The sequence below is a fragment of the Podarcis liolepis genome (genome assembly GCF_965112155.1).
Source record: "Podarcis liolepis genome assembly, chromosome: 13".
Taxonomy (NCBI): Eukaryota; Metazoa; Chordata; class Lepidosauria; order Squamata; family Lacertidae; genus Podarcis; species Podarcis liolepis.
Genome location: NC_139573.1, coordinates 29,078,942 through 29,100,401, shown reverse-complemented (window position 1 = coordinate 29,100,401; position 21,460 = coordinate 29,078,942). Strand labels below are relative to the sequence as shown.

The 21,460-nt window shown below is 45.6% G+C and overlaps 1 protein-coding gene across 1 annotated transcript in view; it reads right to left on the bottom strand.

Moving 5' to 3' along the window:
* Window positions 1–21,460, bottom strand: part of PPP1R1B (protein phosphatase 1 regulatory inhibitor subunit 1B) — a 50,726-nt gene that overhangs the window by 9,415 nt on the left and 19,851 nt on the right. The window contains exons 4-6 of the mRNA XM_083470273.1: window positions 17,381–17,456; window positions 4,143–4,316; window positions 34–84 (exon numbers count right to left, since the gene is read on the bottom strand). Of these exons, the coding sequence (XP_083326399.1) occupies window positions 34–84; window positions 4,143–4,316; window positions 17,381–17,456 (301 nt within the window). The remainder of the gene's footprint in view (window positions 1–33; window positions 85–4,142; window positions 4,317–17,380; window positions 17,457–21,460) is intronic.

The window sequence follows — 21,460 nt, the reverse complement described above, 5'->3', positions numbered from 1 at the left end:
CAGATCTGACATGAGAGGAAGGTGTTTTCTTACCAGTGCATTGCCTGAGCAAGGCTGCCTTGGAAGCTGGGCCCAACTGGGATGCTGTAACAGACAATAAAGAAATATGAGTTGGGAAAGGAAGACATGGTCAAAACATCTTTTCTTTTTCTTTTTACTAACTTATTTATTGATACTGCTTCATAGATATACAAAAACACAAATCCATTACAAAGTATCTTTTTTATAATATACTAAGATAAAATAGCTACTCAGCCAAAAAAAGGAACAAAGTCAGAAAGAATAAAAGACAAGAACAGGAGAGAACTGAAGAAAAGAAAAAGGGAAAGAAAGGAAAAACTAAAGAAAGACAGAAATGAGTCAAAGGACTTCCAGTTCTCTGTCCAGCAGCAACATATAATATCCATTCCTTAAAATCCAACCATTCTATCATCTACAAACCAGTCTTTTTTCAGTCTTCAAATCCAGATATTACAAGTTCGCGTTCTTTTCTTGCACAAAAAGCCCATACGAAATTTCCGATGCTTAACAGATGCCAGTAATGATTTTTCTCTAATTAAACATGCTAACTTTGCCATCTCAGCCAGATCCAAAAACACCATTGCCTAATTGTGCGGCAGCATTTTGAAAAGAAAAGAAAAAAGAAACCAAGTTTCCAGTCCCTGTCAACACATCACTGGCGCAGAACATGGTTAGGTGGTTCTTTCCCCCTTTATTCAGGTTGCAGCTGGTTTGGTCAGAGGGAACACATCCAACACTGTATTTCACAAGATGTTGCAGGAAATATGAATTGTGGCTAATATTATATGTATGCCAGTTCCCAAACTTGGGATGGGAGCCCACTAGACGCAGAGTAAATGTGTGTGTGTGTACACAGCCTGAGAGCCAGCGTGTGATCACAAAGCTCCCGCTAGGATCTTATAAACCCCAGCCACATCCACGTACCAACTTGGCACCGTCCTCCTCTTCGCTTTCCCCCTGCCCTCCCTCTGCAGTTTGAAAGAGGCTCCGTGTGGCCACAATTTCGTGATGATCTGAAATCCACAGAAGCCTGCTTTTTTAAAAACTGCCGGACACCTAGCAACTACTCCCCCCCCAAACTCCAGACCTTTTGCTCTGATATAGCAAGAGGGAGTGAATTTGTGGACAGAAGGGGCTGGAGGCGGGAGAGAGAAAGATGCCTTGTATAGATGCCACCTCTCCCATCTCACAGCTCTTTCCTGCTGAGGAAGATGGTTTCCTAGGAGACTAGCAGCTTCTCCCCATACTGGGGGTAAGGAGCTTGTGTGTGTGTGTGTGTGAGAGAGAGAGAGAGAGTTGGGGGGGGGGAGGAGGAACCATTTACAGGTTTCTCCCTGACAGCAGAGGTGCTAAATGAAGGGAAATGTATTCAGTACATGCAGTGAACCCCCCAGCGAGTGGGATACATGGCGAACAGCGGGAGAAAGCCCTTTAAATAGAAGAGCATTGCCATGGAAACAGCCCACCTGCTTGAGAACGACTTGACCTCGAGAACCAGCCCCTCCCTGCTCTCCAGAGCACCCTTTGAGCTATCACCTCAGGCTGAAGCGAATGCATTTTAGGGGGGGGGCAGCAGAAATGGGGAGAAGTCAGGGGAAGGAATTCTATCTTTCAACCAAGTAGGGGAGGATAAATGCCAAAGCGGAGAATATAATTTGATTTATTTATTTTTGACGTGGAGTGAAAAGAAATGTCTGAAACAATAGTTCGGAATTTAGCAAAATCATAGGGGTTGCCAAAACTTGCAATTTTTTTTTTAAATAAAAAAAATAGCAGTGCCATTATGATGGCAGAAGTCAGTTTCTTGATGAAGAACTTCCAAGGGGACCAGCCATGTTTAGACTGTTGCAGCAAAAGAAAAAAAAAACAAAAAACCACAAGTCAAGAGCCCTGAAGGCTGCTGAATTCAGTATGGCATAAGCCTTCGAGCAAATGCCACAATAAATGCACTAGTCTTTAAGGTGACACAAGACTCTTTGGTGTTTCTGATTCACTGGATTAGACATGGCGTATCTGCAGCAGCAGACAGCCAGATGTCCCTGAGAAGTCAAAAGTAGGCAACTGAGCGGCTGGGCCATCGCTTGCTATTTCCCCCCAACAACCTGCAGAGGTATACAGTGGTACCTCGGGTTACATATGCTTCAGGTTACATACGCTTCAGGTTACAGAGTCCACTAACCTAGAAATAGTACCTCGGGTTAAGAACTTTGCTTCAGGATGAGAACAGAAATCATGCTCCGGCGGCGCGGCGGCAGCAGGAGGCCCCATTAGCTAAAGTGGTGCTTCAGGTTAAGAACAGTTTCAGGTTAAGAATGGACCTCGAGAAAGAATTAAGTACTTAACCCGAGGTACCACTGTACTGCTTTGAATTGTGGAGGTTCCATTTGGCTTGTCCTGGCTACTAGACCTGCCCCTATCCTATCCTTTTAAGAGCAACCAACAGTGAAGGCAAGCGCTAAACGATTTGACAATGAATGGAGGTACTATGCATTTCGTGAAGAAAGACTCGAGGGGAGGATTTAGAAGAGGCAGGCTGCATGCATGCACCCCTCAGTTCCACAAAAAGCCAAGTTTTGGGTTGAAGAAACCCAAATGATGAATTTCAAATTCACTTTGCAGATGATGGCCTTGATCCAGGTAAATGAGTCATGGCTGAGCAGCGGAACCCAAGTGAGTCATGGCTAATTCATTCCCCCAGTTGCAGGGGGACTGCGATGACTAACCTCAGATGTATTGGGGACAATGTATATTTTCGGGTCTGTGCTGGTTATCTTTGCATACTTAATTCTGCGTGCAAAATTTAGCTTTTTAACAACTGGGAAATGCTTGGCAAGGAGCGGGCGGGAAGCGAAGTCATAGGGGATGGGTCCACACTTGTACCCATAAGGCTAGGCAGTTAAGATCTAGACTTGGATTACAAATAGACAGTAGGAGCAGGACTGGATTCTAGGGAGATGGAGCAATGTAAATTTGAACTTCCAGTAGATTCTCCCTATACAGTGGTACCTCAGGTTACATACGCTTCAGGTTACATACGCTTCAGGTTACAGACTCTGCTAACCCAGAAATAGTACTTCGGGTTAAGAACTTTGCTTCAGGATGAGAACAGAAACCGTGCTCCGGTGGTGCAGCGGCAGCAGGAGGCCCCATTAGCTAAAGTGGTGCTTCAGGTTAAGAATAGTTTCAGGTTAAGAACGGACCTCGAGAACAAATTAAGTCCTTAACCCAAGGTACCACTGTATATTGGGAAGTGGGCTCTCCTGCTGTAACCACGAAGGCAATAAGTTTGCTAGAGAGAAGAGAAGAGAAGAGAAGAGAAGAGAAGAGAAGAGAAGAGAAGAGAAGAGAAGAGAAGAGAAGAGAAGAGGAAAACATGGAAGCTGGAGTGGACAGCTCATCCCTCTCTGTATCCCAGCAGCACTGACATCTGAGTTTGTTGCAGATGAAAACTGGGCTGCTTCCTGTTGCCAGTAGCAGTGCAGGCAGAGAGTGGGGAAGTATTCATCTATTTTAGGCTTGGAAAACGATTTGTTTTCCATACTCCACTTGTGGGCTTCCCGGAAGCACGTGGCTCGAAACAGGATGCTGGACTAGCTAGATGGGCCTTCAGTCTGAAGGTTTGTTTATGTATATATATATATACATTTCCTATGGAACACAATCTAGGCATATCCTTTTCTCTGCTGTGGTTTCGGATGAATGATTGAACTTTCCTTTCCTTTGCTATGGTGCTTAGACTCAAGGCAGCGCAAAACAATTTCCTGCAATTCCCAGAAAATACTCCTGCACTTTCCCCCCTGGTTTTGGTGTGGGCTCCTACAGTGTAATGTGTTTTCCTTTCTCCTTTTTCTTCCCTTCCCTATCCATTCATACTATACTGACCAAAGAGAGCGAATGCAACGACGGTGTTAAGATGGTGCTGTGCAGGTAATAACTTTAATAAACCAACACAATGGCTTCAGAACAAATTGACATGTGACTCATCCGCTGTAGGAGCTACCTAGAAGCTGCCAGGCCCAGCCATGCCAAGCGCAAGATGGGTATTCTCTGCTGCCCCCTGCTGGCACCACAGTCTCCCTCCCCCACCTCTCGTGTGTCTGCTTGCTATTGTCATTGCTTACCCCCAGGCTTGCAAAAGCCGGGCATCTCCCTCACGGTGTCATCTGAATCCTGAGCTTCTTCCTCTTCCTCCTCCTCGTCCTCATCTTCCTCGTCCTCCTCAACATCCTCAGGGTAGTCGTCATCCATCCAGGAACTGTTGGATTCCAAATGGCTTTGTGCTAGGCGCTGCACAGCTGTCAAAGATCGAAAATTCGGCAGGTGAGATTTGCTTAGGAGGGCTCAAAGAGAATTGGGAGTTTGGAACTGGAGAACCTCGAATAATGAATTTCACTTCACTGACACCTTGTGAGTTACTGCTGTCTTGCTCCTGACTCCCATCTTGAAGCAGCACCACATTAGACTCACAACCGCAGCTAAGGGAGATCCTCTGGGCACATCAACCTCTTTCCCCCAGCCCTCAATTATCATCCTCTTTCCTTCTTCTTGATCCTTACAACCTCTTCTGGCAACACTCAGCCCATCCAGATTCCAAACCCTGCATGTTTTTTTATTCCTCTCCCCATCTTGCCCTTTGCCTCTCAGGTCTCCTGCTGTGTATAGCAACTCTGGAAGATTTCCATCCACTCCAAGCAACCTTCTCCTGCTATCACTATAAGGAGGCCTTGAAATAGCCTATCAGTAGTGAGCAGCTGAAAAAACAGACTGAGCAGGCTCACAGCAGGGACCTAGCCACAGTCTCTCCCACCCCAGTGAGATGTATTTTCTATTGAAGGTATATTTTATATATGTATTAGCATGTGCAAATCCATGTCCTTGTTCTCTTCCTGGTGCTGAATTTCCTTTTTAAAAACAAAACAAAAAACAATGTGTTAAGTTCCCACCCTAGTAGGAAGTAAAATGTCTGCAGAAACTTTGCATGAATCGCCAGAATTTATTAAAGCGACCTGCAGGGAAACAAGTAACATTTTTTAAAAGGCCAGTGGGTTGAAATAAATGTATAAAATCTAATACATATCACCTGGTTGACCTCACAGAACCATCTGCCTTGGCGTCACCGAGATGGCAAACCTGAATCTGAGTGGTACCACTTCAGAGTACAGGTAGAGAGGTCCATGAGATTGAAATAATAATAATAATAATAATAATAATAATAATAATAATAATAATAATAATAATGTCCCTTCATGTCATGGTGAAGGTTCTAGCTACCCTTCTCCCTGACATGCTCATACCCTCCAACATTTCTCTTATGAAAATTGGGACATCCTATTCCATAATAATAATAATTTTATTATTTATACCCCACCCATCTGACTGGGTTCCCCCAGCTACTCTGGGTGGCTTCCAACATATATTAAAACATAATAAAACATTAAACATTACAAAAAAATCTTTCCTATACAGGGCTGCCTTCAGAAGTATTCTAAAGGGGGTTGCATAACTCCATACCCTTCAACATTTCTCTGATGAAAATAGGGATGTCCTAAGGGAAAGCGGGACATTCCAACATCAAATCAGAAACTGGTACTGCTTCTGTAAATCCAGGACTGTGGGGTCCTAGGTCGTACAAGCCTAAGACCATGCCTGTTTCTTTGGCAAATCCAGAACTGTACAAGAAGCTGTGGCCATGTTGCTCCATTCCTCCCCACTCTCTACCGAGTCCTATTGCCCAACCTCCCCTCCAGCTTTTTGGGGGTCACAGAAGAAGCTTGTTTGCTTCATCTGGCTGGAGGGGAGCAGAGCATGGGGTAAAGGGACTGAGCGGGGAGAGGAGCAAGAGAAACCACTGGTGCAGCTTCCACATCTGCAGGTCTGTTAAAACTGACAAACTCCAAAGCAGACATAATCTCATTAATAACCCAGTCTCTCCTCCTACTCTCCCCCTGCTGCCAGAAACATTCACCGTTCCCTGACCCAGGGCACTGCAACGTTCCCCCCCCAAGCCAAAATGACCTTTCAGTTTTCTCAGAGATACCACAGTGTTATAAATAATTCTATATCTGGCACCGTCACCCTCAGCAATCAGAATGTCCCTAAACATTCCATGGCAGCTGAAAAGTCCGATTAGCAAGGTTGTTGGGGTTTTTTTTTTTACCTTATCCCTTTTTCAATCACAGAATCTCTGAAGGCGATAATTTGAAACACTGCCCACAATAAGAGCACCTTAACATCTGACAGACGAAACTTTGGTTTTGATGGGATCAAAAGAACATTGATGTGCATTTATTTAGAAAAAGAAGAGATTAGTTCTTTGAGAAAGTACAGGCACGCAGGGTAGGGCGGGAATTTTCCCACACCACCTGAACTGGCTTAAAGTTCTATAGAAAAGTTTGCACAAAGGGGGAAAATGGTTTCCTTGTTCAATAAACTTGGCAGGGACCTAGTCCTCAGTGAGGAATGTGATTCGCCTTGTTTGGGGAAGATAAATAGCCACAAGGGAGAGAGAGAGAGAGAGAATCTTTTCCTTGTTCAGAAGAGGCTTTTCATTTGGTAGTGTCAACTTTTTCCTCTTCGTACCCTCTTTGCAGACACACCTTCCTTTGCTTCCCTTTACACAAGCCCTGCTGTTGGTTTACCAAAGGTCAAACATACGGTACTTTAGACCAGGGGTAGGCAACCTAAGGCCCATGGGCCGGATGCGGCCCAATCGCCTTCTCAATCTGGCCCACGGACGGTCTGGGAATCAGACCCCCCCCAAAAAAAATATAGTCCGGCCTACCACATGGTCTGAGGGACAGTGGATCGGCCCACGGCTGAAAAAGGTTGCTTGACCCCTGCTTTAGACCTCATCATTCATCCGCTAAGGTTTTGGGAGGGGGGTGGGGGGCTGAAATTGGAAGTTTGTATATATGGTGGAGTTAGGGTGGCTATGTGTCCTAATTTAAAGAGGATAGTCCTCTATTTGAAGGGCTGCCTGATCCCAGTTTAAATAATACGATACGATATGATACGATAATTTTTATTGTCATTGTCCCATACAGAACAACAAAATTGAAAAAATCTACATCAGACATTCAAAAACCCACAAGCCTGCTATCCCAGCCTGGTTAGCCCCTAAAAACTCTGATACCCCATAATTGAATACAATATACTCACATAAAGACTACACTGTGTTTAAAACCAAAATTGCATTTGGATAGAAACTGTTTCTCAGGCGGCTAGTCCTAGTCTTTATAACCCTGTACAGTGGTACCTTGCAAGACGAATGCCTCGCAAGACGAAAAACGCGCAAGACGAAAGAGTTTTCCGTTTTTTGAGTCGTTCCGCAAGATGAATTTACCTATGGGCTTGCTTCGCAAGACGAAACGTCTTGCGAGTTCTTGTGAGTTTGTTTCCTTTTTCTTAAAGCCGCTAAGCCGTTAATAGCCGCTAAGCCGCTAAGCCGCTAATAGCCGTGCTTCGCAAGACGAAAAAACCACAACACGAAGAGACTTTCGGAACGGATTAATTTCGTCTTGCGAGGCACCACTGTACTTTCTTCCAGAAGGCAGAAACTGAAAGAGATCATTTCCTGGGTACACACTATCCTGCACTATCTCTGCAGCTTTCTTATGGCACCTGGAAGCATAGATTTGATCTAAGGTGGGAAGAATGCACCCAATTATTCTCTCCGCAGTCTTTACAACCCTGGACAGCATTGTTTTTTCCTTCACCCAAGCCACACAGAGAGACCATAGGTTAATACACTCTCAACAGTACAATGGTAAAATGCCATCAACGGGTCCTTTGAGAGATTATTTTTGCGGAGGATTCTAAAGAACCCCAGGAAGGCAGGGAGCAGGAGGGACCTTGAAGTTGCCCATCGGCAGGTAGCAGCTGGACAGCAGCCTGAGCAGCCACAGAGGTCACATGCTCTGTGTTCCACACTATGCTGAGATCATAGAATTGCATCATAGAATTGCAAAGTTGGAAGCAGTGGCGTAGCGTGGGTTGTCAGCACCCGGGGCAAGGCAAGTAATTTGCGCCCCCTAACCCATGGATTTGCGCCCCCTAACCCTAACCCCCAGATGTTGCGCCTGGTGCGGCCGGCCCCCCCTGCACCCCCCACGCTACGCCACTGGTTGGAAGGGACCCTGAGGGTCATCCAGCCTCACCCTCTGCAATGCAGGAATCCCAACCAGATTATATATGGCAGGTGGCCATCCAAGCTCTACTTAAAAACCTCCAAATAAGGAGAGTTCACAACCTCCCAAGGGAGGCCCTTCCCCTATCAAACAGTTCTCACTGCCAGAAAGTTCTTCCTGATGTTTAATTGGAATCTCCTTTCTTGTAACTTGAATCCATCGCTTTGAATCCTACCCTCCAGAGCAGGAGATAACAAGCTTGCTCCAACTTCCATGTGACAGCCCTTGAGATATTGGAAGGTGGCTATCGTAGCTTCTCAGCAATCCTTCGACTGAAAGGGACAGGGGTGCATTTAGCCAAGTCGTTTATTTATCCCGACAGTGTGGAAATCCACCTGCCATCCTGATGGAGGTTGCTGGGGAGGGGTTGTTTTGGTTTTAAAAACCTGTTTATTGGGCCAAATGACTGGAGCCCTGGGGCAGGCAGGAGAAGAAGGGCTGTAGGGCAGATCCACATCATCATTTAAAGCCCATTGAAGGTACAATGACCCCCAAATAATTCTGGGAAGTGTAAAGGGTGCTGGGAATTGTAGCTCTGTGAAGGGGAAACTGCAGCTTGCTTGTGGGTCAGAACGTAAGCTTAAGGCTCATGTCGACATCCCAGATTTGTGCATTGTAGGGAGGACTTAAGAGTTACTTGTGTTTGCATTAGCCAGGGACAAAGGCCGCATGGAGCTAAGATTACAAGGCCACATCCCTCCATTGACAGCAGGCTTTTGCAAAGTCTGCAGAAAGGGTGTTCCCCCACATGACTGTGCTATTGAGACAGGGGTGACCAAGACTAGATAGAAGCCAGGGCAACATGAGCTCGAAAAGATACCCATGCAAAGCAGAGTGTCCAGATGCGACAGGGAACAGTTTTGCAGAAGAGGGAACTTCACCAACGTCTGCTTGTCTGGCTGAAATCCCACCTTCTGCACAGCTATGGAAGGTGCAAGGGCCTTGTCCTCTTTTGCATTTGCCCCCAAAGCCTTAAACTAAAGTATGGAGAATCTTAGTTTGCCTAAAAGTATCCTTAAGCCTCCTAGAGCAAAATATACATTCAGAGGCTTAGTTTGGTGAGAATTGAGAATGCACTTCCAAAGTTAACGTTAAATAAATTACTTCTGGTAACTGAGCCACCATAGCTGATGGAGGGCTGTGAAAATTTGTGTCCTGGGCTTTTTAGACTCGTCTACCCATGTGCTATCTGAAATCAAAGGGGTGCATTGGTTGCCAGATGTAATTTCTTTTCAGCTCTCTCCTACCCCACTAGAAACTCCAGGATTGATACGGATTGTGGCTAATGCCATGTAAATGCGGCTTCAAAAATTAAAAGCACTGGGTGCGGAGGAAGCAGTAATGTGAACATTCCCTTTCCTCTTGTACTCTGGAGAGTGTCATGCACACAAAGACATAAATTCCACTTATAATGCTGGCACGCATGCCCTGGGGAGGCAGGTGGGCCTGCCCTAATTCTGACAGCCATCCGGGTATTTGCCCTGTAAACTGCTTAGATGGGGTGAATAATATATGCCACACCTCAGAGGAAGGCAGGGACATAAACACAGCAGGCAGGGTCCTGTCAGCAACAGCTTAAGGAATGCTAGTAAGGAGAAGCAAGATGCTATATGGCTATACAATACGTTGGGAGGTTGGCAGCATGTTTGATCTACAGCAGTGATAGCCAAACTTGGCCCTCCAGCTGTTTTGGGACTACAATTCCCATCATCCCTGACCACTGGTCCTGTCAGCTAGGGATGATGGGAGTTGTAGTCTCAAAACAGCTGGAGGGCCAAGTTTGGCTATCACTGATCTCCGGAGTAGCAGGGCAGGGCAGGTGCTTAATCCTTTCTTTTTATGCATTGGTCACCTTTTGCTTTTCATAGAATCGTAGCACTGTAGAGTTGGAAGGGACCCCGAGGGTCATCTAGTCCAACCCCCTGCAATGCATGAATCTGTTTTCTGCCAATGTGGGGCTCGAACCCATGGCTCTGGAATGAAGAGTCTCATGCTCTACCAACTGAGCTAATTTGCAGGCATTTCCATCTGTGCCCATGGGGCAGGGGAAGACAGGCACCTATATCATTTCCCCTCCCCACCACGTGAATAGGAAAGCAACCGTGGGGAGGAAGGGGGGGTTAGTGGGGGAAATGGCTGGAATGCAAAGGGATAAGCAGTTCTTCCAATCTAATTCTGGCTTCCACAGCTACTTTTAACTATTAAAAAAAGGGATTAGGGAGCAGTACTGCTGGGTGACTGTGTATAGTTCCTAGACATCGCTTTTTCAGGGGAAAAGCGGGTGAGCTCTCCAGCTCCCCACCACCTCGCATTTTATCTCATCATCGTTATGTCTTTTCCACCCCTGCCAAATCAAGGGAGAGCGGACAAGCCTGGCTGTGGGCAAGACTACAGCTCATTACTTCCACCTCGGCCTCAAGATCCCCCGCTACCCATACCCCAGTTCTCCCTGGGAGGGAAGGAGAGATAAGAGCCCCTTTAAAAGCAGCAGCCGCCACGAAACAATGTAAAAGCTTTAGGTATGTGTGGGAAGGCAATGTGCCAACTCCCCCTCAGAAGATCAAATAGCTTGGGGAGGGGGGAGAAGAAGAAGAGAATTAGAGAAAGACAGGTGCGAACAATAGGTGCGGGGGAGTGATGATGAGAGCAAAGGCTGACGGGAAATGGATGAGTGCAGCACTTTGTGGGGGGCGAGCAACTGGCAGTGAGCATTCCCTGTCGGAGAACAGGAAGGATGTGAAACACACACACACACACACACACACACACACACACACACACACCATTCTGGCATGCGGTTTCTCACATTCTTCTGACAGGCAGCGCATTTCCAGTACCGGGGGCATGTGCACTCCAAACACTGCTCATCTCCAGCCCCCAGCCCCCCAATTCTGGCTTCATCTATCAGCCCAGTCTATTTACTCCTTCGCCTAACACCAGTCAGGTTTGCGGCACCAGCCGTTTATGGCCGATTGAGCCACTGCCTGTGAGATGGGAGTTCGCCTTCAACCCATGACATGACCCAGGCACCTATCTAAAAACAGCACTGGCTCAAACCAAAGTGAGCTTCTCTTCCTGGGGAGAATTCCCAGAGAGGCCTGAAGGGCCACATCCAGACCCCTCCCGGGGCCGCAGCTCCCTGCCCCGGTTTAAAGGCATGTACAATGTCTGGATTCATCCCTATTTGCTTCCACAGAATTTATCATAGAGTTGAAAGGACCATGAGGATCATCTGGTCCAATCTCCTGCAATGCAGGGATCATTTGCCCCAAATGGGGTTTGAACCCACAACCCTGAGATTACGAGCCTCATGCTCTACCCAACTGAGCTATGCGGGGGGTTGCCGGTCTTTGTTGAACATTTGATCTAATCTGTCCTCAGGGTGGCTGGATGACAACGAGCATTCATTCGGATTTGCTTGTGGGGTCTTTATAAGTTTTCCTGTTAGTCACTGTTTCAAACCACACCTTTCAATGCATTTCCTTGTCATCTTTCTGCATGGCAAAACAAACTTATTTTTTTTAGTGGGTTTGCTTTTGCATATGTACAGTATTTTGCCACATGTCCTGGATGCAGTAATACTGCATTGGTGGTGGATTTATACTGGACTGTCCACACATCATTCAGCTTTTTTTGCAGTGCCACCACGGCATTCCTGCATTACAGTGGTGCCTCGCAAGACGAAATTAATTCGTTCCACGAGTTTTTTCATCTAGCGAATTTTTCGTCTTGCGAAGCACGGTGTCGGAAAAGTTTTGGAAAAGCTTCAAAAATCACCAAAAACCTCAAAAAAGGCTACCACACCGCGTTCTATGAGTTGCTCCTCGAAGTCAAGTCGCAACTGTATTAACAGTGTTAGGAAAAAGGAAACAAACTTGCAAAAAATGCAAGACGTTTTTGTCTTGCGAAGCAAGCCCATAGGGAAATTCATCTTGCGAAGCAGCTAAAAAACCGCAAAACCCTTTCGTCTAGCGAGTTTTTCGTCTTGCGAGGCATTCGTCTTGCGAGGCATTCGTCTTGCGGGGCACCACTGTATTATGGTCTGGAAGGGCACTCCTGCGCTATAGTGCAATGAAAAGAGGGCATTCCCTCTCCCACCCCCTCCCACCCCCTGAACATTTGTTATTAATAATAATAATAATACAAAGTTGCAGGATTTCAGCAGAAAGCTACCGGACATGCCCCGATTGGAGCAAAAGGCCTATGTTCACCCAAAACATCTGCAGGCACAAACAATACTGAAAGTGCGGTGGTATACAACTGCCCTGATACTATCATGAGCAGAAATCTCCATGAATGCACAATACAAAGGACATTTGAAGGGGATCCAGAGCTCTTTCATCCACTTCAATTGCACAAACCTAACGTTGTATCACACTCTTGAATCCTGCCTGAAAATTACTGACAGTCTGGTGGTACCCACAATCATAATCTTAGCTAATAATATAGAAATCGTCTTGCAGATTTTTAGAGCACTCTCATGTACTCTGCTAATTTCTATATAGGTAAAACTCTTTTGATTTCCCGATTCCTGTGTTCATTTCAGTTGTTCCTCTTTGCATCATTTCCCACTTTTATCCACCTTTCTCAAACACCCAGAGTTGGATAGAGAATTCCTGGCGCAGCCCTCGTTACAAGTTCTTCCCTCCCTGCCCTCCCCATCACCACCCAAAAGTGGCCTTGAGCCTTGGAGAGAGTCGAGAATCCTGCTGCGGCCATTCCCTTTCTCCTGGGACGCCCTCCTCTCCAGGCTGCGTTCTGCAGGAAACGCTGCCGATTATTGGCAGCGCTCATGACACAAACAGCAGATTGTGGGAAGAGGAACGCAGCACAAGGGAAGGTCTTTAAATAGGGCTTTGTTGTCAAACACATTGGCCTCCAACTGCCTTGGCGCTTCCAACCTCCGTTTGGGAAGTTAGCGCCACTTGTCACTCAGGGGGTGGGGGAGAGTGGATATTCTTGCTGCTGACCTTAGTGCTAAAACTGGAAAATGCAAACGACTGGATCGAAAGCTCTGCGTGTGTGTGTGCACATCCATGCTTCGACCGGCTGCCTTTCATTTCTACCAGGTGATGTGTCAAAGTGAGAAAGAAAGGGCTTGCTTTTGTGAAGGGATGAGTAAGGACTGTCTGTTGAAAGTTGACACAATGAGAACTAAAAGTCGGTGGTAAGAAGTCAATGGCAACCTCCTGCTGCATAGATATCAGCAGCACTGGGGAATGCACAGTTAAAAGTACAAGGTGTTGGAGGTTCGAGGCTCAATTTAAGTACAATGTGGGGCATGTTTTAGAAAAACCTTACCTGTATGGTGTTCCAATATTAGCATGCCAGGGATAAATGGCCCAGGAGACTGTGATATTAATGTATGTTCAGTGACCAACACTTGGCTTAACTGTGATGCCAATAACATGTTTTCCTAATGTGACCGACAGCGAGTTTAAACATAATTTAAATTGAGTCTGGCTCCCAGAGCTTGGAAGGAGATGCAGTGACAAAGTGACGCTTAATGTGTGTGTCTCTCTCTCTTTCTCTGTGTAAAGTAGGTAATAAGAAGTGTTTGGAATACCTCCAGAAATTCCAGGTATTGCGCTTTCAAGAAACCAGCATCTGTGATCCTCGTCAGCTGTTTCTGTCAATGTTATATTTTGGAAGGCAGCAGCAGAGAGGCCTTCCTCAGCAGAGACCTTGATGTTAGTTTCAACAGACTCTGATTTCATTGCACTGCTGTTAAATGTAGCTGCAAACCAGAGTTCTTTGGTTTCCCCATTCAAAACGGAAGGCCTGTGTTTATTTCCTTCCCAAGGGAGCCAAGAATTTCTCAAGTCAAACCCAAGTTTTGCCTTCAGATCCCTACTTGGGTGGGAGGTTTTTAAACAATGCCAGAATATGCTCTAGTGAGGGAGACTTTATGCAATGATTTCAACGTGGATATTTCCTTGAGGAAATATGTAACGGAAGTATCATTGATGACGAAGAAGGGTCATTTACTTTTGCATCTACTGTGGGAGGGAGTCACACTGATTATAAACTTCTTCTGGTATGTTCAAAATGCATATCAGCCAACATTTCTTTGATGAAAACAGGGACGTCCTAAGGAAAAGTGGGACATTCTAGGATCAAATCAGAAACCATGGTGGCTTCTGAAAATCCAGGACTGTCCCTGGAAAATAGGGGCACTTGGAGGGTCATCTTTTGTGGAGGACAAATCTGATCATGGTAATTTGCCGTTAATTTTCAGAGGCCTTTTCTTGATACCAACATCTACCCCAAAGGAGCCTGATAGGGTTTGGGGGTATATCTAACTTAAGGCATTTGAAATGAAGCACCTACTTAAAGGGATCCAGGCCAGCGTTAAGAATTCATCTCAAATCGAGAACTCTCTGGCTCAGATTTTGCATGTTGTTAATCGCATACAGTTCTGAGTTCCCAACATTTTCATATCTATATATTTGTTTGACGGAAGAAGCTTCTCATGCGTTGCTTAAAAAGTGAGAATGCATCACACACAAAGAAAGAGGGAGACTTGCATAAAACTGGCACATGTTGATTTTTGTGCATAAATGCAAATGAAGAAATAATTACTCTGTTTACAGAGAAAGGGAAAACATCATGGAATCATAGAGTTGGAAGGAACCCTGAGGATTGTCTAGTCCGCCCCCCCCAGCAATGCAGAAATATGCAGCTGTTCCATTCGGGGATCGAACCTGCAACCTTGGCATTGTCAGCATCAGGCTATAACCAACTGAGCTATCTCACTATGGGGAGGAAACTGAGGCCAGGTGATCTGTGTACCTGCTCGTGCTGCTGCTCAGGTGCTAGTGAATTCAAGACCCTTTATCTTTAAAAGGGACTTTGAAAGGACAGCCTCTGTGAGTCCTTCAAACAGAGGACTGTCCTCCATACAGCAGGGCACACTGCCACTGAGAGACTGGTAGAAGAAGAAGAGTTTGGATTTGATATCCTGTGTTATCACTACCCAAAGGAGTCTCAAAGCGGCTAACATTCTCCTTTCCCTTCCTCCCACACAACAAACACTCTGTGAGGTGAGTGGGGCTGAGAGACTTCAGAGAAGTGTGACTAGCCCAAGGTCACCCAGCAGCTGCATGTGGAGGAGCGGAGATGCAAACCTGGTTCCCCAGATTACGAGACTACCACTCTGAACCACTATACCACACTGGCTCTCCAGTGGTAGGGGAGCGGGTCATTTAATCCTCCTCCACTTCCAAGTTGGGCCTTGCTTGGAACAGATTGTCCTTAAAATGTGACCTTTTGAAAAGAAACTAAACTTTTATATGTTTCTGGATGGAACATTTAAAAGCTGCATGGATTGAGGAGGAATGCAGAGAAGCATAGTTCATAACAGGGCTGCCAACTTGAATAAAATATTGGGGGGGGGCAGCAGGTAAGCCCCTCCCAGCATAACTGATCACAAGTTGCAGTGCAGGGACACCATTTGAATAGCAATGCTCATCAACATGGGGGATGACCCCTCAAATATTTGGGGGGGGGGGCTGAAGGGACCTCAGCCCCTAGGAGCTGTCTTCTATGGGGGTGAGGAATCTCTAGCCTGCAGGCTAGATTTGTCCTGACACAGGTCCCAGTTTGGCCTGTGAGGCTGTTTTGCCCAAACCATGCCCACATAATATGTGGCGGCAGGCGTAGGGCATGCTGTACGACCAAGCTTCACATGGGGAACTTGACTGTGCAGCTGATCCCTGCAGAAAGTAGACCTGAAGTCACCACCCAACAGCTGATGGGTGACTTAAAAGTCTGCTGCATCAGCTTCAGGGCTGAGTTCTCCATGGGGCAACTCAATCCTTCCAAAAGGATGCTTGGAGTCATCACTCTTGCAGCTTCAAGCCTGTTGATAAGCAGTGCTTCAAAGCACCGCATAGAGCTTTGATCATCGCCTGATGCCATTGTGACATCATCAGGTGACTGACAGGTGGGTGACCCTGCCCACCCGTCAAGGGGTAGGGGAGAATAAGGTTCTGGCTTGCTGACCAGATCAGATTCCCACCTCCCCATTTTATATACTGTATACACACACACTGCTATGAGTCACCTCATCTCCCTGGCATCTTGGTTCTGTTCATCTGAAATGAAGAAAGTCGGCGCAAGGTAATGCAAAGTTTGCATAACCCACCCACCCGCCCACACATATTCCTTTCCTTCCCCAGCATTTCTCTCTGTGTGCCCAAGGTCACCTTCGCTGCTGTGGAATGGTTAGCTTTCCGAGCAGATGGAGTTGTCAACTCTTTATGAAAAAATATAAAAATAAAAGCATAGGGTGGGAACAGAGGGGGCACCTCGCATATCCAAATCAAGTGCGTGCCGAGTCTGTTTCCTTAGAACTGCAAGTTCCCCGGCAGCCTGGGGGACGGGGGGGGGGGTGGATGGAGGGAGGGGTAGCAGCAAGGGAGTTTCATGCAACTGTGAGAAAGAAGAAGAAGAAGAAGAAGAAGAAGAAGAAGAAGAAGAAGAAGAAGAAGAAGAAGAAGAAGAAGAAGAAGATAGTGGCATTTGCAGTCAATGTTTTTCTGGGGAATTATGTATGGACTGAAGTTGCAAGTGGAATTTCTCTCTCTCTCTCTCTCTCTCTCTCTCTCTCTCTCTCTCACACACACACACACACACACACACACACACACACAGTTAAAAAGGTAAAGGGACCCCTGACCATTAGGTCCAGTCGTGACCGACTCTGGGGTTGCGGTGCTCATCTCGCTTTATTGGCCGAGGGAGCCGGCGTACAGCTTCCGGGTCACGTGGCCAGCATGACTAAGCTGCTTCTGGCAAACCAGAGCAGCACACGGAAACGCCGTTTACCTTCCCGCCGGAGTGGTACCTATTTATCTACTTGCACTTTGACGTGCTTTCGAACTGCTAGGTTGGCAGGAGCAGGGACTGAGCAACGGGAGCTCACCCCATCATGGGGATTTGAACCGCCGACCTTCTGATCGGCAAGTCCTAGGCTCTGTGGTTTAACCCACAGCACCACCTGCGTCCCAATATACACACAGTTAAAAGGTGTTAAATTCCAGAACTTTGTGTGTATGTGTGCAGATGTATCCAATGAAGTCAAATGGTGGGCGATTCAGGACAGACAGAAGGAAGCCCTTTTGCACTAACACTTAAAACTGCAAGTCACAAACAATTCAAAGCTACCTTACCTTTAAGAGAAGGTGGGGTGTAGACACAGGGGGCATTCCTTTTGTTTTTAAGGTGGTAGCCTTCACCCAAAGCTCTCTGGGAAAAGAAAACAAGAGTCATCAGGTCAAAGGCACAGCTCTCCAAAGATTGCCCAAAGAATGGGGAATGTGACGATGAACGATATTTTATTTTCAACAAATCAACATATAAACACTTGTTAAATTAAAATATTGGCTTTGATCCAGGATTCTGAGTGTGTTTCGATAGGCATTTATTATTTTGTTTTCAGCGGCTGCCCCCCAACTCTTTGACATTGGAAATGGCTTCTGAAACTTGTCGGTTTTCAACACGGCTATCAAAATTAATTAAATTTATATACTTCCCTTCATCAGGAGACCACAGGACAGTTTACAGCATAAAACACAAGATAGATTATATAATAAGAGTAAAAGGAGGAGAAGATAATCACACACACACACACACGGCCATAAATTGATTAACAGCTGAAGGCCTGCTTGAAGAGAAATGTTTTTGCTGGGCACCTGAAGATATGCAATGAAGAAACCAAGTGACCCTCCCAGGGGAGAACGTTCAGCAAAATGGGAGTCACCACAGAAAAGGCCCATTCTTGTGTTGCCACCCTCCAGACCTCCTGTGGAGGGGCACACAAATAAATGCCAATGTGATGATGAGTTCATCAGTAAAATCTGCATAAAACTGCAGGTAACTATAATGATAATTCGGATGCAGGGAAAGTGCACCATGTTTTTCGATAATATAGCAGTCATAATATAATAAGAGCAAGAAAGGAAGAAGGCACTTCTAAGGGGTGCCTACTGCCTGCAAGGCTTTTCGAAAAGCTTGTTTTCTAAATATTACAAAAACGGGTCTAGGCTAGGACAGGTGGCATAGTGCCCTCCATATGTTGTTGGACTACAATGCCCATCAGCCTCCAGCCAGCAAGGTCAATGGTCAGGGATGATGGGAGTTGTAGTCCAACAACTTCTGGAGAGCACCACCAGATGTTTTACCCTAGAATGGGAAAATCCAAAGTATTATTATTATTATTATTACAGGGAGAACAGGGGCTGGCATTCTGATACTAATGACGTTGCGTGGGCTCTGCCAAAAAGTTGCATGCACAAGGAGCTGTTGTCAGCCCACAATACACACCTGTCTGGAAGGAACCCCTAATTCCTATAATTTAATATCCATGATGCATTTAACATTTAACGTTCTATGTTGCTATGCCCTAAAAGCTCTGCGTAAGTGTTTACTGCCATGTCACCGGGAGAAATCGGAAACTCAATTCAGTTTGCAGTTAAGGACATGTATATCAAACCGAAACGAAACGAGAGCCAAAACTCAGCTATCCTTCAAAACTTGCACTTCTCCGAATTTTGTGAAACAGTTCTCTAACAAAACAAATTGCTCCAGAAACCTGGAGAACTGGGTTTAAGACTGGAAGATGAGAGAACTGAAACTGACCAGTCTTTCAATCCCTAGTTATGGGCTCCTTGCAAGTGGTCACTGTGATAATCTCTTGATCTCTTGCTAGTCTACTTTCCAGCAAGGACTGAGGCATCGCCTTTCATTCCAAGGAATGGGAATCTTGGCCCCATTGGCCAATAACACGACTTCCTGTTTGGAAAGACACAGAGGTGTCCTAATCTGACACTGGTGAACTTTCCTTCCCAATGCCAAATATGGTAACTGGTCAGATGAGTGTAAGCAAAACACACCACAAAGACTCCCCAAGAGAATTTTTATAGGGTCAGAAGCATCCTGTAGCTGTTCAGGGTGTCTCAATAAAACAAAGGGAGAGGGGAGAGTTGCTATTTTTAAGTTTCCTTTGCAGTGTCTGGAATTACCTTCGGTTTTCCTTAAACATGTTTTCCCTTTGTTTGGCAATGCTTGTTTTGGCTGTAATGTTGTTCTTGGCAACCTCAAAACCTTGCCTGAAAGACTGCCTCATGCACAGCGCAGAGGCAAAACCACAACAGATTTGGAAAGCGGCGTTGAGCCAAAAGGAGACAGGCAGTTGCTTTTAATACACAAGTGCCCCATCTTTCGTGCGGGATAGGGGTGGCGGAGAAAAAAATCATACAAAAAGGTTTGTGAGGATTTGATGGGAGGGGGGAGAAGGCATCCTTGTTGCCAAGACAACCAGGCCTACACATTGCCTGTGATAGTTTCACTGTAGCGTCTTATGTCAAGGAAGAGCATGCTGAACATGATGCCTCGGCAGTGGAGATGCATTTACTTTCCCCTCATGCCACGAAAGAGGGCAATGCAGTACCTAATGGTGCTAATGACACCATCACATTCACAACATTATCCCTGATCGGCTGGGATCATGTGGTGATGGAGAAGAAAGCCTTTAAAAATACACATTGACTTTGTTTTTTCACATCACTCGAGCTCCTTTGAGCTCATGAACTTTGTGAAAAAACCAAGATTGTATTTCTATGTTATAAAATGGAAAGTTAATAAGTATTATTTTTTAAAAACATGCACACACTTTGACAGGGGGAGAGCCTTCATAGGAGCCAACTCCTAGGGGCCAAGGTCCCTTCGCACCCTCAATTTGAAGTGGCTGCCCCCCCCCATGTTGATGGGTCTTGCCATTCAAATGGCGTGCATCGATTATGTGATCTTGTGATCGATTATGCAGGGGCGGTTATTACCTGGACTACCCCAATATTTTATTCAAGTTAGCACCCCTGAGAGCCTATGAGGTGTAATGGTTAGCATGTCAGACTAGAACCGGGGAGATCATTGTTCAAATCCCCACTCAACCCATGAAGCTACCTGGCTGACCTTGGGCCAGTGGCCTAGCCCACCGCACAGGGTTGTTTTGGAGATAAAATGGGGAAGGAGGAAGAACCATGTGCCACAGCAAAGAGCTTCCCTTGAAGGGGAAATGGGATATCAATGTAATAATAAGTAGTGAAATAAACATTATCGTAAGTTAATAAATGCAGCAGCAGATGGAGGGAACAGTGGCTGTGAACAGCTGCAACAACAAAAAACAATGTAAAGCTTTTTTTTAACAGTAAATAGTTTTATTGGGTGTAGGGAGAATGTCCAAGGAGGAACATCTGGCACAGGGCAGTTGACCCACATCGGTAATACTTAGAGGATAGTGACGACACCTGTTTACCTCAGGGAAAAGAAAGGTGTGGTGTGGACAGAGGCATTCTGGGAAAAGCAGGAGCAGGGTTACTGCTGAAACAGTCCCAGGAATGATCCTGAGAAGTGGCAGAAAGTGTACTTCTCTTGAAAAAGAAAATTTGCTTTTGTCCTTCTCACCAGTGCTGGCCCAAGGCACGGTGGGACCCGAAGCAGAGCCCTTGGGAAAGTCTCCTCCCCTGAAATGTCTCCTTGCTGCATCTTTAGACACCAAATCTTGCCTTTATCTATTCCCTCCCCACCCACTTCTTTCCCTTCCCTGGTGCTGCCCAAAGCAGGTCATTTCACTGGCCCCACTTCCTCCCCGAACTCCAGTTCACAGAGAGAATGAGGATGTTTATGGCGTTAGATAGGGCTTCTTAAATGGAACTAAAAATAAATAAATAAATACATAAGTTCTGCATTACTAAATTTGCAGCCTTTAATCAGAAAATTAAGCAACTGAAGTGTTAGTTGTTTAATTGGTGATGGAAATATTTGAAAGGCAGGGCTGAGAATTATGTTCACACTTTGTTGAGGTTATTTTGGTTCTTGTGATGTAACTGTAATACAGAATGGAAGGATTTTTATTTTTTTTAACATATGTAAAAAACGATGGCCTTTCTTTTGCATTAAACTGTGAGTTCTCACACGTTCTTTCGGTAGCTTAAATATTTCAGTAGCTTTTTAAAAAAGAAATCTGAAAATATATAGATTTTGGAAATAACTTTTACATTTAATTACTCAAACAAGCTAAAACCCAGATGATTAATCGCAGTAAAGTTTTTTCAAAGCAGTTTTTGACTGCTATGTAAGTTAGCCGTTACCTAGCTATCCAGGTCTGGAAACCAGCAAAATTCTTTCCTTTCCTTTTTTTTTTTGTTGTTGTTCACTGGACAAAAGCTCTGATCGCATTTTGGAAAATGTCC